At 41.6% G+C, this 13,300-nt stretch overlaps 1 protein-coding gene across 4 annotated transcripts in view; it reads right to left on the bottom strand.

Moving 5' to 3' along the window:
- Window positions 1–699: 699 nt before the first annotated feature.
- The window catches only part of CNST (consortin, connexin sorting protein), a 116,781-nt gene continuing 104,180 nt past the window's right edge, over window positions 700–13,300 (bottom strand). For all 4 annotated transcript variants that reach the window (XM_055234679.2, XM_063613503.1, XM_055234683.1 and 1 more), the window contains 2 exons: window positions 8,850–8,985; window positions 700–3,335 (listed from right to left, as the gene is read on the bottom strand). In XM_055234679.2, coding sequence (XP_055090654.1) covers window positions 3,130–3,335; window positions 8,850–8,985 — 342 coding nt within the window. In that variant the 3' untranslated portion in view covers window positions 700–3,129. The remainder of the gene's footprint in view (window positions 3,336–8,849; window positions 8,986–13,300) is intronic.

Raw genomic sequence — 13,300 nt, 5'->3', positions numbered from 1 at the left:
CCTTCAGCAAAACAGGTGAATAGCTGAAGGATTTCTGTGTCCTTTCCCACCTTTCTCCAGCCCTGCCACTACTACCCCATATCCTCCCGGCACTCCAGCAAAACCCAATTCACCTATGCCCTTCAAAATAAGGCCCCTGGGCCGGGTGCGGTGGCTCACACCTGTAATACCAGCACTTTGGGAGGCTGAGGCGGTCGATCACCTGAGGTTGGGAGTCGAGACCAGCCTGGCCAACGAAACCCCCGTCTCTACAAAAAATACAAAAATTAGCTGGGCATGGTGGCGCATCTCTGTAATCCTGGCTACTTGGGAGGCTGAGGCACGAGAATGACTTGAACCTGTGAGGCGGACGTTGCAGTTGGCAGAGATTGCGCCACTGCACTCAAGACTGGGCGACAGGGCGAAAAAACAAAACAACAAAACAAAAAAACAAAATAAGGCCCCCTTCAAATCTTAAATCCTCCAGAAGATTTTTAATTTTAAATCTAAAAGAATGAATGTTTAGAATAATTTTCAGCTACTGTCAGGCAGATGGGGGAGGTATTTTAAAGCAGAAGAGCCTTTACTTAAGGACCTATTAGTCTTCCCAAAATAGATGACTATCTACTTGTAGGGCCAGATCAACTTCTGGAATCAAACTTTCACTTTAAAGCAGTTTTTTCTCAGCACCCAAGGGTTCAAATAAACTCTCTGAGACACTTTGTTGGTATAGATTTTAAATTACAAGCTTGATTTGATACCCTCAAATACAGTTCTTAAGGAAGATTAGTTACAAATAGTTGTCAGTACTTTCAAATGACAGAAAAAATTACATTTTAGTAAAACTGGATGAATTTTTCGTGTGTGAAATAACAATCCTTTCACCACCAGGTGGAATTACTCCAGTTCATGCAATAAATAACCATGACATTTTTAAAAATTGCCCTAATTTTTCTAGTTGCGATTTCATGCCTATTTTAAGTCAAAACATCGTTATGTTCCCGAGCTCACCTCACCCTCCCTGGGAAGTGGCAAGGACACCCATGGTTTCTCTGAGACACCACGGGGTCCCTGATTAGCCAGCTATTGTCTCAGTGCTTTCCTCTTGCTGTGAAGGTCCCCAGGAGATCTTGGGTTCAGAGGAAGTGGCTCTGGCTACCTATGGGCAAATATTACACCAGACGTTATACAGGAGAGAGACCCAAGAAGAGGTGAACAGGAGGGAAGTTTTAAGTTATTTTGACATAAAATTGGCAAAAATAAGCATCACCAAATTTCTGTAACTAGAAATTGAGGATAAAACAGAAGAGGTTTGTCTATGATGAGGATGTCCGTCACAGTAGAACTTGTGAACAGCTTTTATAGAACCACTTAATATAGTACCGTCAACATTTTACATATTTTACATACAATTTGAATACAAATTCTTAAAATTTATAATAGAACATTAAAATAATCTTCTAATAAAATCAGCCTTAAGTATAAGGAATCTAAATTTCATTATCTTGTACATTTCTAAATAAATATCTTTGATCTATAACCCTTGAAAATATTACAGTTTATGGTGACATGACAGAGACAAGTCAAACAGTATTATAAGTGAAAATGAAACATTGATTTAAAATAAACAAGTGTAAAAACACGCTGAACTGAAATTATAGAAAATCAAAACACTACACAGTAATTAAATATCTAGCATTGGAATAACCAAATGCATGCACAGTAACACACTTTCAACTTATATAAAAAGCCCTTTAAGATTCACATAATCTAAATAAATAAGCAGAAACACAAAGGGAGGTACTGTGCCAGCCAGTAACAACTAGAAAGTAAGTTCTCCCTTTTTCTTTCAAATGACCCTAACAGAAAACAGGAAATAATGATCACTTGCTAAAAAACTATAATTCATGTTTGGTTTTTTTTTTTTTTTTTAATGCTGCCTGATAAGGTCAAAGCAAGGCTTCCTAAATGTTAGACCACTACACCTTAGATAAGGAAAGGCCACCTAACGGACAGATTTAAACAAAAACCAGACATTTGTCTATGGAAGGTATGATTGAATTTTTGCGTAATGACCCCGCAATAGGATCTAAATCAAGCCCACAACAAGAATGCACATTCAAGCATCTGAATGCATGATCTGTTAATACTGAATTCTATATGGTGATTTCACTCGCCAAAGTACTGGTTTATTTTACATAAGACCAGGATGAAAACACCTACAGCAGGAACTCTATCTTACTTAAGTTTGCATTCTGGTTCTCAGAATCTCAGAACATAATAGGCGTAAGCGTTTGCCACACTTGAGTCCAGCATTCATGATTTCACGGAAGCTTTGCAACCGTGACAAAACTGTTGCCTGAGACTCAGGGGAGCTTTTTCTTTTGTCTCTAGGCCTGTGATTAATTTCTAGCTAATCAAGTTAATTGACACAGATCTGTCACAGTTTGTTTCAGGGTCAAGAGTTCTAGAATTCATCTATTCCACAGTTAAGCCTTCTCCAAAGATTTGTGCCTGCACATCATCAAGTTAAAAGAAGAAAGATCATCTTTGTGATGTTGGGTATTTGCTTATGGTAACTGCCGGAAGCACATGCGCACGCACACACACGCGAACACGCACACAATCATTTCATAAGTGCAGAACAGAATTGAAATAATACGCAAAGCCTAAATTACACAGCTCCCAAGTTAACTAAAAAACGACACTGCAACCATAAGGTAACTCCTTTTGATTACACACAAACTTATTGCATGATGGCTGAAAACAACTTCTATGAACCAACAAGTGTAAACCAAAAGTGTTCTTTAACCATCAGCTTGACAAGGTAGCTAAAAATAGTGTGGTTAAGACTACCCTGTTTAATTCTGCTCAGTGTACCTCATTACATTAGGAGGCAGTGAGGAGGAGATGGATATGCTCTCCAAAGATCATTCCTTTCATCCACAGTGCTTAGATCTGTATTTGCCTCACCGTGTGGATTATTCTAACAGAGTTCCTCCGGATTGCCACTTAAAGTTGCTATTTCTGATGTCCTTGGTTCCTAACAGAGGGGAAGGGGGAATGTTACAGAATTCCTGAAATAAAAACTGTTTAGAAAGTTTCACGCCTTTCATTCTCACTGCCAGCATGTCTGTCTCTGGAATGCTGCTAGGAGAGGTAGATCCAGTGCTTCAGTTCTGCCATTCCCTGTAGTAACTTAGTGTAATAGAAGTCCATGTTGTCTGCAAAGTCTGTACAAACAGGTGACTCCATGTCACCAAAAGTGCAGTATAATGCAGTTCCTCCAACACTAAGGAAAACCGTTGCTATGCACAGCAAGATCAGCAAAATACAGGAGCCACCTCCAACTTCATCTGCAAACACGAGAAAGAGTGAGGTTACATTGTCACCAAAATGGAAATCTTAGCATCTGCTGTCTTTTCACTAATTAAGATAACTACACATTTCTACTGTTGGTCTTCTATGGATAGGAAGTATTGACAGAAAACTCGTGCTGCTAATGACTCTACAAAGACCTACCTATTAAATACCAAGAAGATTCAGACTTGTGGAGCTTGTACATGCTAAAATTAAAACTAACTCATTTATACAATGGATGGAATCACTCCATGAGAAGAAAGACAGCTGATGTGCTCATAGCATGCACTCATGAATTAATTTTTGTGTTTTTTAGAGACAGGGTCTCACTTTGTCACCCTGGCTGAAGTGCAGTGGCAAAATCTTGGCTCACTGCAGGCCCGACACCTGGGCTCAAGTAGTCCTCCTGCCTCAGCCTCCTGAGCAGCTAGGACTACAGGCCTGTGCCAGCATGCCTGGCTATTTATTTTTTATTTTTTGGTAGAGAGGGGGGTCTCACTATGCTGCAGAGGGTGGTCTTGAACTCCTGGCCTCAAGTTACCTTCACGTCATGGCCTCTCAAAGTACTGGGATTACAGGTGTGAGCCGGCATGCCCACCCTGACAGCATTATTTGACAGTCCACATTACAGCCTTGCTGTTCGAACACCCTTGGGGTTCTGAGAGCAAAGTCGACTTAATATTAAACAATACAAATGTCTGTGGGTGGGATCTCTTTTGAATCTTTCTATATTGAAGAAAACAATCATTCTTTGGTTGAAAAATATCTTAATTATTAATAATTTAAAAAAAAATTTTTTTTATTTCAAAAAGACCAAAAAGTCTTCTGATCTGCAGCATGATTAAAGTGTAGGGATGCCTTTTTGGAAGGTAATTTGGCAGTATCTATTAAAATTTAAAATTAATTTATCCTCCAGACTGGACAATTTTGCGAGTAAAAGACAGCGTTAGGGCCGGGTGTGGTGGCTCACGCCTGTAATCCCAGCACTTTGGGAAGCCGAGGCGGGCGGATCACGAGGTCAGGAGATCAAAACCAACCTGGCTAACACGGTGAAACCCCATCTCTACTAAAAATATAAAAAATTAGCTGGGTGTGGTGGCGGGCGCCTATAGTCCCAGCTACTCAGGAGGCTGAGGCAGGAGAATGGCATGAACCTGGGAGGCGGAGGTTGCAGCAAGCCGAGATCACACCACTGCACTCCAGCCTGGGCAACAGGGTGAGACTCCTTCTCAAAAAAAGAGAAAAAAAGACAGTGTTAACTGAATGCAATTCTGGGATAACAGGTGTAAACCAGGACGGCCTCAGGCCACCTGGGACATGTAGTTTCAACATATCCCAGCAAATCCACCTTTAAGAATTAGGCTACAGTTTTGCACAACAAATATCATATATACAAACTTGTTCACTGCAGCAGAGTTTGTTATAACAAAAGGTTGGGAATAACTTAGTGGTTCTGGTTACAATGGAACAGTTAAACAATTATGGGACATTTATATAATGGAATATGATGTAAGTATTTAATAGAATGAAGTAAATTTAATATGTTCTTTCACTGAAGGATGTCTAAGACTCATGATTTAATTTTTACTTTATTAAACTGATTTTTTTCATAATTAGCATATATTTTTACAAGAAACAAATTTTATAAAACCTAATGCATACCAAGTAGACTTTATTTAGAACATTGTACAGTAATACATGAATATATTCTCCCTATAAAAATGCAACCCCAAAAGCATCTTAGAGTCTAAGGGACTATCCGTTTTTCTCCTGCCCAATCATATTCCCTTCCCATCCCAAAGGTAAACACTGTTAAATTTGGTGTGTGTCCTTTCAGATCAAACACGTATGATTTCAGGACTTACATCAAAATAGGATTAAACAATTGTTTGCTCTGAAATTTACATTTTAAAATAGTTTTTTTTTTTTTTTTTTTTTTTTTTTGAGACATAGTCTTGTTCTTGTTGCCCAGGCTAGAGTGCAATGGTGTGATCTTGGCTCACTGCAACCTCTGCCTCCTGAGTTCAAGCAATTCTCCCGCCTCAGCCTCCTGGGTAGCTGAGATTACAGGCACCTGCCATCATGCCCGGCTACTTTTTGTATTGTTGTAGAGATGGGGTTTCACCATATTGGCCAGGCTGGTCTCAAACTCCTGACCTCAGGTGATCTGCCCGCCTTGGCCTCCCAAAGTGCTGGGATTACAGGCATAAGCCACCACACCCGGTCTAAAATAGTTTATACCTATGTATGAAAACATGTCTATATAAATGAAGAAATAGGATCATATTAATCATGCTGTATTTTTTTGGACAGTTCAGTCTTTTTGCTTGCTTTTCTTTTCTTTTTTTTTTTGTTTTAGACATAGGGTTGTGCTCTGTCACCAGGCCACACTCACTGCAGCCTCAACTCCTGGGCTCAAGCGATCCTCCCATCTCAGCCTCCCAAGTAGCTGGGACCCTAGGTGCACACACCACCATGCCCTGCTAATTTCTGTATTTTTTGTAGAGATGAGGTCTCGCCATGTTTGCCCAGGCTGGCCTCCAACTCCTGGCCTCAAGTGATCCAGGAGGAAGACTTGGGAGGAGGCTTCTCCAAGTGCTGGGATGACAGGTGTGAGCCACTGCACCCAGCCTCACCTGCTTTTCTTAACATGATTCCTCCTCCCACTTTATCTATGTTAACAACCTAAAGTATTTTTCTTCATTATCATATATTCAAATCCAAACATTTAAATATAGCTTAAATATGTAAAAACATCTATGCTGTTTATTTTATTTATATGTCCTAGAACTGTCTGAGTTGCACTGTCCGACGTGAGCCACAGGTGGCTGTTGGGCACTTGACATGTAGCTGGTCCAAACTGAGTGGCGATAAACACAGATTCTGAATACTTAGTGTGAAAAAAAGGATGTAAAATATCTCACTAGTAATTTTTTCATATAAATCACATTTTGAAATAATTTTTAGGTACTGGGTTAAACAAAATACATTCTTAAAATTCTGGCCAGGTGCGGTGGCTCACGCCTGTAATCCCAGCACTTTGGGAGGCCAAGGCAGGCAGATCACCTGAGGTCAGGAGTTCGAGACCAGCCTGGCCAACATGGTGAAACCCCCTGTCTCTACTAAAAGTACAAAAATTAGCCAGGCGTGGTGGAACATGCCTGTAATCCCAGCTACTTGGGAGACTGAGGCAGAAGAATCGCTTGAACTCGGGAGGCGGAGGTTGCAGCGAGCCAAGATCGCACCACTGCACTCCAGCTGGGCGACAGAGTGAGATCCCACCTCAAAAAAAAATAAAATCAAATAAAAAATAAAATTCACCTCGCCTGTTTCTTTTCACTTTAACATGGCTATTACAAAATTTAAAATCATATATGTGCCTCATATTATATTTCCAGTGGATAGCATTGCTTTAGAGGAGGAAGAACCGGCCCTTTTAGGAAGATTTTGGCAGAAGGTGAGGTTTATGAAAACACCGTGTAAGTCACAGAGCTTAGGAACAAACCAACACAATCAACATTTACATTTAGTTTTATAATTCTCGAAATGAATTTATACACATTATCTGACATGCTTTTCAATAGGGACAGACAGGCAGATGTTATTCTCCTTATTTTAAAGATGATGGAACTGAGTCTCCTACAAGTAAGTGACTTAGTTTCAGATGAGGTGGCTACAAAGTGAAATGCAGACTGTGAGTTTCAAATCCGGGGTTCCTCCTGTTAAGCAACGACTTGGTCAAATTAGTGCAAACAGAAGTGAGCACCTTATCTGGAGAAGACCGTGAGAGTTACAAGCAAGGTGCAGAAGTAAAATCGGGGGTTAGGACATTATTTCTAAGGCCCCCTAACCAGCTTTATAATTGTAAAAATGCAGAAACCTCTACCGTTATCACTTATGTCACACCTAGAAAGCATACCTGAATACTTACACTGTTATTTTAACAATGCAGTTGTTTTATGAATATGAGAAGCCTACTGACAGGTTCTGGGTTACCCTTCCGTTTACTCTTATTTACTTACACCTTAGATAAACATATTTGCAACCACAAAAGGCAGCATTGTTCGCTACAAAACTCACCACCTCATGTTATACCAGGTCAGGGCCTTAAGTTTAACAGGCCCAGGAGGAAAAAGTCAAACAACAGCAATGGTGTTAAACTGCTACTCTTGAGACACTCTTTTCTATCAATGAAGAGGAAATCACTGAAGAGAATATTCATAAATACTTTCCACAATAAACGAGGAGTATTAATTGTCCACTGAAAAGAAGACAAGCTGGGCATGGTGGCTCATGCCTGTAATCCCAGCATTTTGGGAGGCCCAGCTGGGTGGATCACTTGAAGCCAGGAGTTCGAGACTAGCCTGGCCAACATGGCAAAACCTCATCTCTACTAAAAATACAAAAAACCAGCTGGGGCCGGTGCAGTGGCTCAGCCTGTAATCCTAGCACTTTGGGAGGCCAAGGCAGTCAGATCATGAGGTTAGGAGTTTGAGACCAGCTTGACCAACATGGTGAAACCCCGTCTCTACTAAAAATACAAAAATTAGCCGGGTGTGGTGGCGCATGCCTGTAAGCCCAGCTACTCAGGAGGCTGAGGCAGGAGAATTGCTTGAACCTGGGAGATGGAGGTTGAGGTTGCAGTGATTTGTGCCACTGCACTCCAGCCTGGGTGACAGAGGGAGACTGTCTAAAAACAAAAACAGAAACAAAAAAAAACTAGCCGGGCATAGTGGTGCTCACCTGTAATCCCAGCTACTCAGGAGGCTAAGGCACTAGAATCGCTTGAACCTGGGGGACAGAAATTACACTGAGCCAAGACTGTGCCACTGCACTCCAGCCTGGGTGACAGAGCAAGACTGTCTTAAAAAAAAAAAAAAAAGACAAAAATAACAGACTCACACAAAAAGTACTAAAGAGGGAAACTGAAAAAGCTCTCAACATTAACTATCTATGGAACAGGGAGGCCACAGGTTGAATTTTGCAACTTGCTCACTTATTTAAGCAAGTAAAGATTTAGAAATGATTTAAGATGATAGTTTGATTTTATATGTTTCTCCCTTAGAAGATAAAACAACTAAATTGACATATTCTTTTATTTATTTATTTATATTTATTTTTTGAGATGGAGCCTCGCTCTGCTGCCTAGGCTGAAGTGCAGTGGCACGATCTTGGCTCACTGTAACCTGTCCCCCGGGTTCAAGCGATTCTCCTCCTTCAGTCTCCTGAGTAGCTGGGATTACAGGTGTGTACCCCCACACTCGCTAATTTTTCTATTTTTAGTGGAGACAGGGTTTTGTCATGTTGGTCAGGCTTGTCTCGAACTCCTGACTTCAAGTGATCTGCCCGCCTGAGCCTCCTAAAGTGCTGGGATTACAGGTGTGAGCCACCGTGCCTGGCGGACACAGCCTTTTACAAATCCTGTTAGTAAACATCACATCATATACAAACTCATCCTTTCAGCAAACACTGAGCATCTATGCTGCCAGCCACAGTGCCAAGCAGTTTACCTTGATCGAAGTTATCGTCTATTTCTTGGAATCTCACTCTTCGCTTAGATGGTTTGTGCTGCATTTGGGCAGGATGATCTCCTACAGTATCATTCCTCTTCTTTAATATTGAGACCAATCCTTCAGTAGGAACAACCTGTCAGAAATTATAAGAACCTATAATTCTTTTATTAAGGCGGGACATCTCTACATGCAGCTATAAAAAGGCTAATTCAACAGATATTTGAATTTTTATTACAGGGGTATCCAATTCCTACAGAAAAAAATGACAATCATCAAAATCTAACAGAATAAAACTTTCACTTCTCTGCAGATGACCGAGAAACACAAAAGTCCGAAACCCCGGGTTCCTTTTTTAACCCCTGAACTCACTCCGGGGACAGGCAGCATGATGTGTTTAGTCGACTGGAAATCACAACACCTTGCTTTGTAGCTTAACTTCCCTGTTATCGGTAAAATGATCACTCATAGTCCCCTCTTTGCTTCGTCATTAGCACTGGGTTTTGCTTTATAATGAATGCTGATAATCCTCCACTGCTTTCTTCATTCATCAGCAATTTTAAACAAATGAACATATGAAACCTAAAATATATTTAGATACCAAGCTTTTAACATTAAAGTATTGTCCTCAGTTTCTCTGAGAAACTATGCATTTACTAAATAATGCTCTACTGCTCAAAATATTTTAAGGACTTCTAGAATTTCTCTCAGAGCCAGTTTACTAGGGACATTTTTCTTTTTTTTGAGACACTCTTGCTCTGTCGCCCAGGCTGGAGTGCAGTGGCGTGATCTCGACTCACTGCGACCTCCGCCTCCCGGGTTCATGCCGTTCTCCTGCCTCAGCCTCCCGAGTAGCTGGGACTACAGGCGCCCACCACCACACCCAGCTAATTTTTTTGTATTTTTAGTAGAGATGGGGTTTCACTGTGTTAGCCAGGATGGTCTCGATCTCATGACCTCGTGATCCGCCCGCCTCGGCCTCCCAAAGTGCTGGGATTACAGGTGTGAGCCACCGCACCTGGCCTGGGACATATTACTTTCTAGTATGCAGAGGTTGGCAAACTATGGCCCGCAGGCCAAAGGCCAGTGCTGCCTAATTTTGGGAATATGATTTAATTGGAACACAGCCGAGCCGATTCATCTGAATACTGTACACGGCTGCTTTTGGGCTACAATGGCACTGTGTGGTTCTAAGAGATCATAAAGCCTAAAATATTAGTAATTTGGCCTTTCCTAGAAAAAGTCTGCTGTCTAATATCTCTTCAGACACCCACCCCTACCCCTTTCTATGTTGCCTTCTAGCTCTTTCACTTAGGCTGCCTCTCTCCTGCCTATGTTCCACCCCTTATTTAGAAACAAACAAACAAAAAAACCCTCGCCATTTAGGAGCTAAAAGACTCCAAGGTGCAGGAAGAAGGAAGAGGAGCAGGTGGGAGAGCCAGGCTGGGAAGCAGGAGGCCTTACCAAAGGCCCCTGAACAGCAGGGCCAGTCACAGAAGTTAACTTGTTAGTTGCCTGATTGCTACAAGCTGTAGGTGATGACACAGGCAGGCACTGTGGGCCTAACATTGAAGATGTCAGTGACTTGCTGGCATCAGGTAACCCTAAGCTGAGGACTGCCTCTAATGTCATTTATCCAATCAATAGCATAAAACACTAAATATGACTTGCAGTTCCAGCCAGCCATCTTTGATAATGCGCTATGCATAAATATTACAGATTCGATTAGTTCTTTTTGTATCTTAGGGCTTTTAGGGCCAAATAGCTCAAGATGACTATGCTCCCCTGAATGTGGGTCTATAGAAACCATTATCTAAAAAAAAAAATCAATAAGCCAACAATATATTCTTTTCTTTTTATAGGAAATAACATATTTCAGAAGTCCTTGTTCTGAGAAAACAAAAGTACTTTAGTGGCCTTGAAATGGTAAAGTACAAATATATGAAGAAAGCAACATCATCATTAAAGAACTCCTTCACACAACAGAGAAAACAGGTTTTACAAGCACCTTGCTGACACTGAGAGAGAAACAGTCTTAATCAGTTTGTAAAGAGCAAAAGATGGAAAACAAAAATTAATTTTCATGAATATATTACTACTAAGGATGTATCACTGATATTCAATTTTTAGTACATGTATAAAAAAGGAGACGCTCTTGAATCTGGCTGTTCTAAAATTTTTTCAAAAATTTTAAAAGGGGGGAGGAAGTTTACTGATTCCCTTACGATCTATTTTCTCCATAAAACACTGTCATACAATTAACAATGGTGAATTCACCTACCACGGGGATTTTCAAGGTGCCGTTTTAACTACTTAGAAAAAACAATCCTATTAAGAATAGTTTCATCCATGGATGAAACTGGAAAACATCATTCTTAGTAAACTATCGCAAGGACAAAAAACCAAACACCACATGTTCTCAATCATAGGTGGGAATTGAACAATGAGAACTCATGGACACAGGAAGGGGAACATCACACTCCGGGGACTGTTGTGGGGTGGGGAGAGGGGGAGGGACAGCATTAGGAGATACACCTAATGCTAAATGACGAGTTAATGGGTGCAGGAAATCAACATGGCACATGGATACATATGTAACAAACCTGCACATTGTGCACATGTACCCTAAAACCTAAAGTATAATAATAAAAAAAAAGAATAGTTTCAAAGATGAGCCCCAGAGTTGTGTTACTGTTAATTGATCTTTATGATATGAATTCTGCATCTATAAATTCAAGAAACGGATACGAGCCATCAATCAAAAGACACTGCAAATATGAACAAACATGTTGACAGACGAAGAGAAACTCCTGAAGTCATCTGGAAAGGCACAGAATGCGCCAGCTGAACCTGGAGCTGGTCCTGGTGCAGCGGCTGTGAGGTCTCTGCCTTAGCTCTGCTCGGCCTCATCCAGGAAGGGTGGTGTTTGGCTCTGGAAGTCACACTGCTAAGGGATACAAGCCTTGTCAGGTGGCCCCACCTTATTTACTATGGGTGGCAATGAACTCTGGCAACTTCTTCTGAATTCTTTTTAAAGATGGGAGAAGCAGAGTATGAGAAATTACAATTGTGTGGGATGGGCTAACATTTTTGACACCCCCTCCCTCACAATACCTTAATTCTTGCTAAAAATCGAACCATGCCTTTTTTTTCTGCCACCAAAACCCTTTTGTTTCAGCAGGGCCTGCCCCAGTGTCTGAAGTGAAGGAGTCTGCTCTTTTCCATCATTTCCTTTCAGTCTTGCTCAGTGATCTTCTCTGGGTCTTTCTGTTCTACTACTTCTGATCCTACAGCCTACAGATGGAGAACAAGGGATGGTGGGCCAAACTGACACATAAGAGATGCAGGCCAAGGAGGAACTCTTAGGTGGGTGTGGCAGACAGCATCTAGCCTTTCTATTTTTGCGAGTTTTGGGCACAGTTCAGACCTACCTGTAACAGAATTTTTTCTTACCACATCAGGGCAGTCCAACTTAAGTCCAGATCCTAAGAAACAAGTTTGGTGGGGTTTGCCTTAATTTCATGCTTGAAGGGCAAGTGAGACAAAACAAAGTCATGGTCTTGGTTTGGGGTCTCAGTTAAAAGACTGACAAGTGTTTCAAAAATAGACTGGGCTGGCCGGGCGCGGTGGCTCACGCTTGTAATCCCAGCACTTTGGGAGGCCGAGGTGGGCGGATCACGAGGTCAGGAGATCGAGACCACGGTGAAACCCCGTCTCTACTAAAAATACAAAAAATTAGCCGGGCGTGGTGGCGGGCGCCTGTAGTCCCAGCTACTCGGAGAGGCTGAGGCAGGAGAATGGCGTGAACCCGGGAGGCGGAGCTTGCAGTGAGCGGAGATGGCGCCACTGCACTCCAGCCTGGGCAGGCGACAGAGCGAGACTCTGTCTCAAAAAAAAAAAAAAAAAAAAAAAAATAGACTGGGCTGCTGATTTAGGGCATACAGCAATGTATTCCCTCCAAACTATTATTTTGTTTTGTTGTTGTCTGTTTTTTTGGGAGAGGGTCGCACTCTGTTGCCCAGGCTGGAGTGCAGTGGCATGCTGACAGCTTGCTGTAGCCTCAACCTCCTAGGCTCAAGCAGTCCTCCCACCTTAGCCTCCTGTAGCTGGGACTGCAGGCACACGCCACCACGCCTGGCTAATTTTTTTTGGCATTCTTTTGTGGAGACAGGGTTTTGCTATGTTGCCCAGGCTGGTCTCGAACTCCTGGGCTCAAGCAACCCAAAGTGCCTGGCCTCCCAAAGTGCCAGGATTACAGGTTTGCGCCACTGTGCCCGGTCCCAAATTATTCTTAAAAATATTTCCATTTTTTTAAAAACTATAGTATCAGTATTAAAAGGTGAATTTTTTTTTAATTATACTTTAGGTTTTAGGGTACATGTGCACAATGTGCAGGTTTGTTACATATGTATCCATGTGCCAAGGTGAAGAATTTTTAAATCTCAAAAAAT

The sequence above is a fragment of the Symphalangus syndactylus genome, chromosome 19 (genome assembly GCF_028878055.3).
Source record: "Symphalangus syndactylus isolate Jambi chromosome 19, NHGRI_mSymSyn1-v2.1_pri, whole genome shotgun sequence".
Classification (NCBI taxonomy): Eukaryota; Metazoa; Chordata; class Mammalia; order Primates; family Hylobatidae; genus Symphalangus; species Symphalangus syndactylus.
The sequence above is the reverse complement of the archived record's forward strand: the minus strand, read 5'-3'. Positions and strand labels throughout refer to the sequence as shown.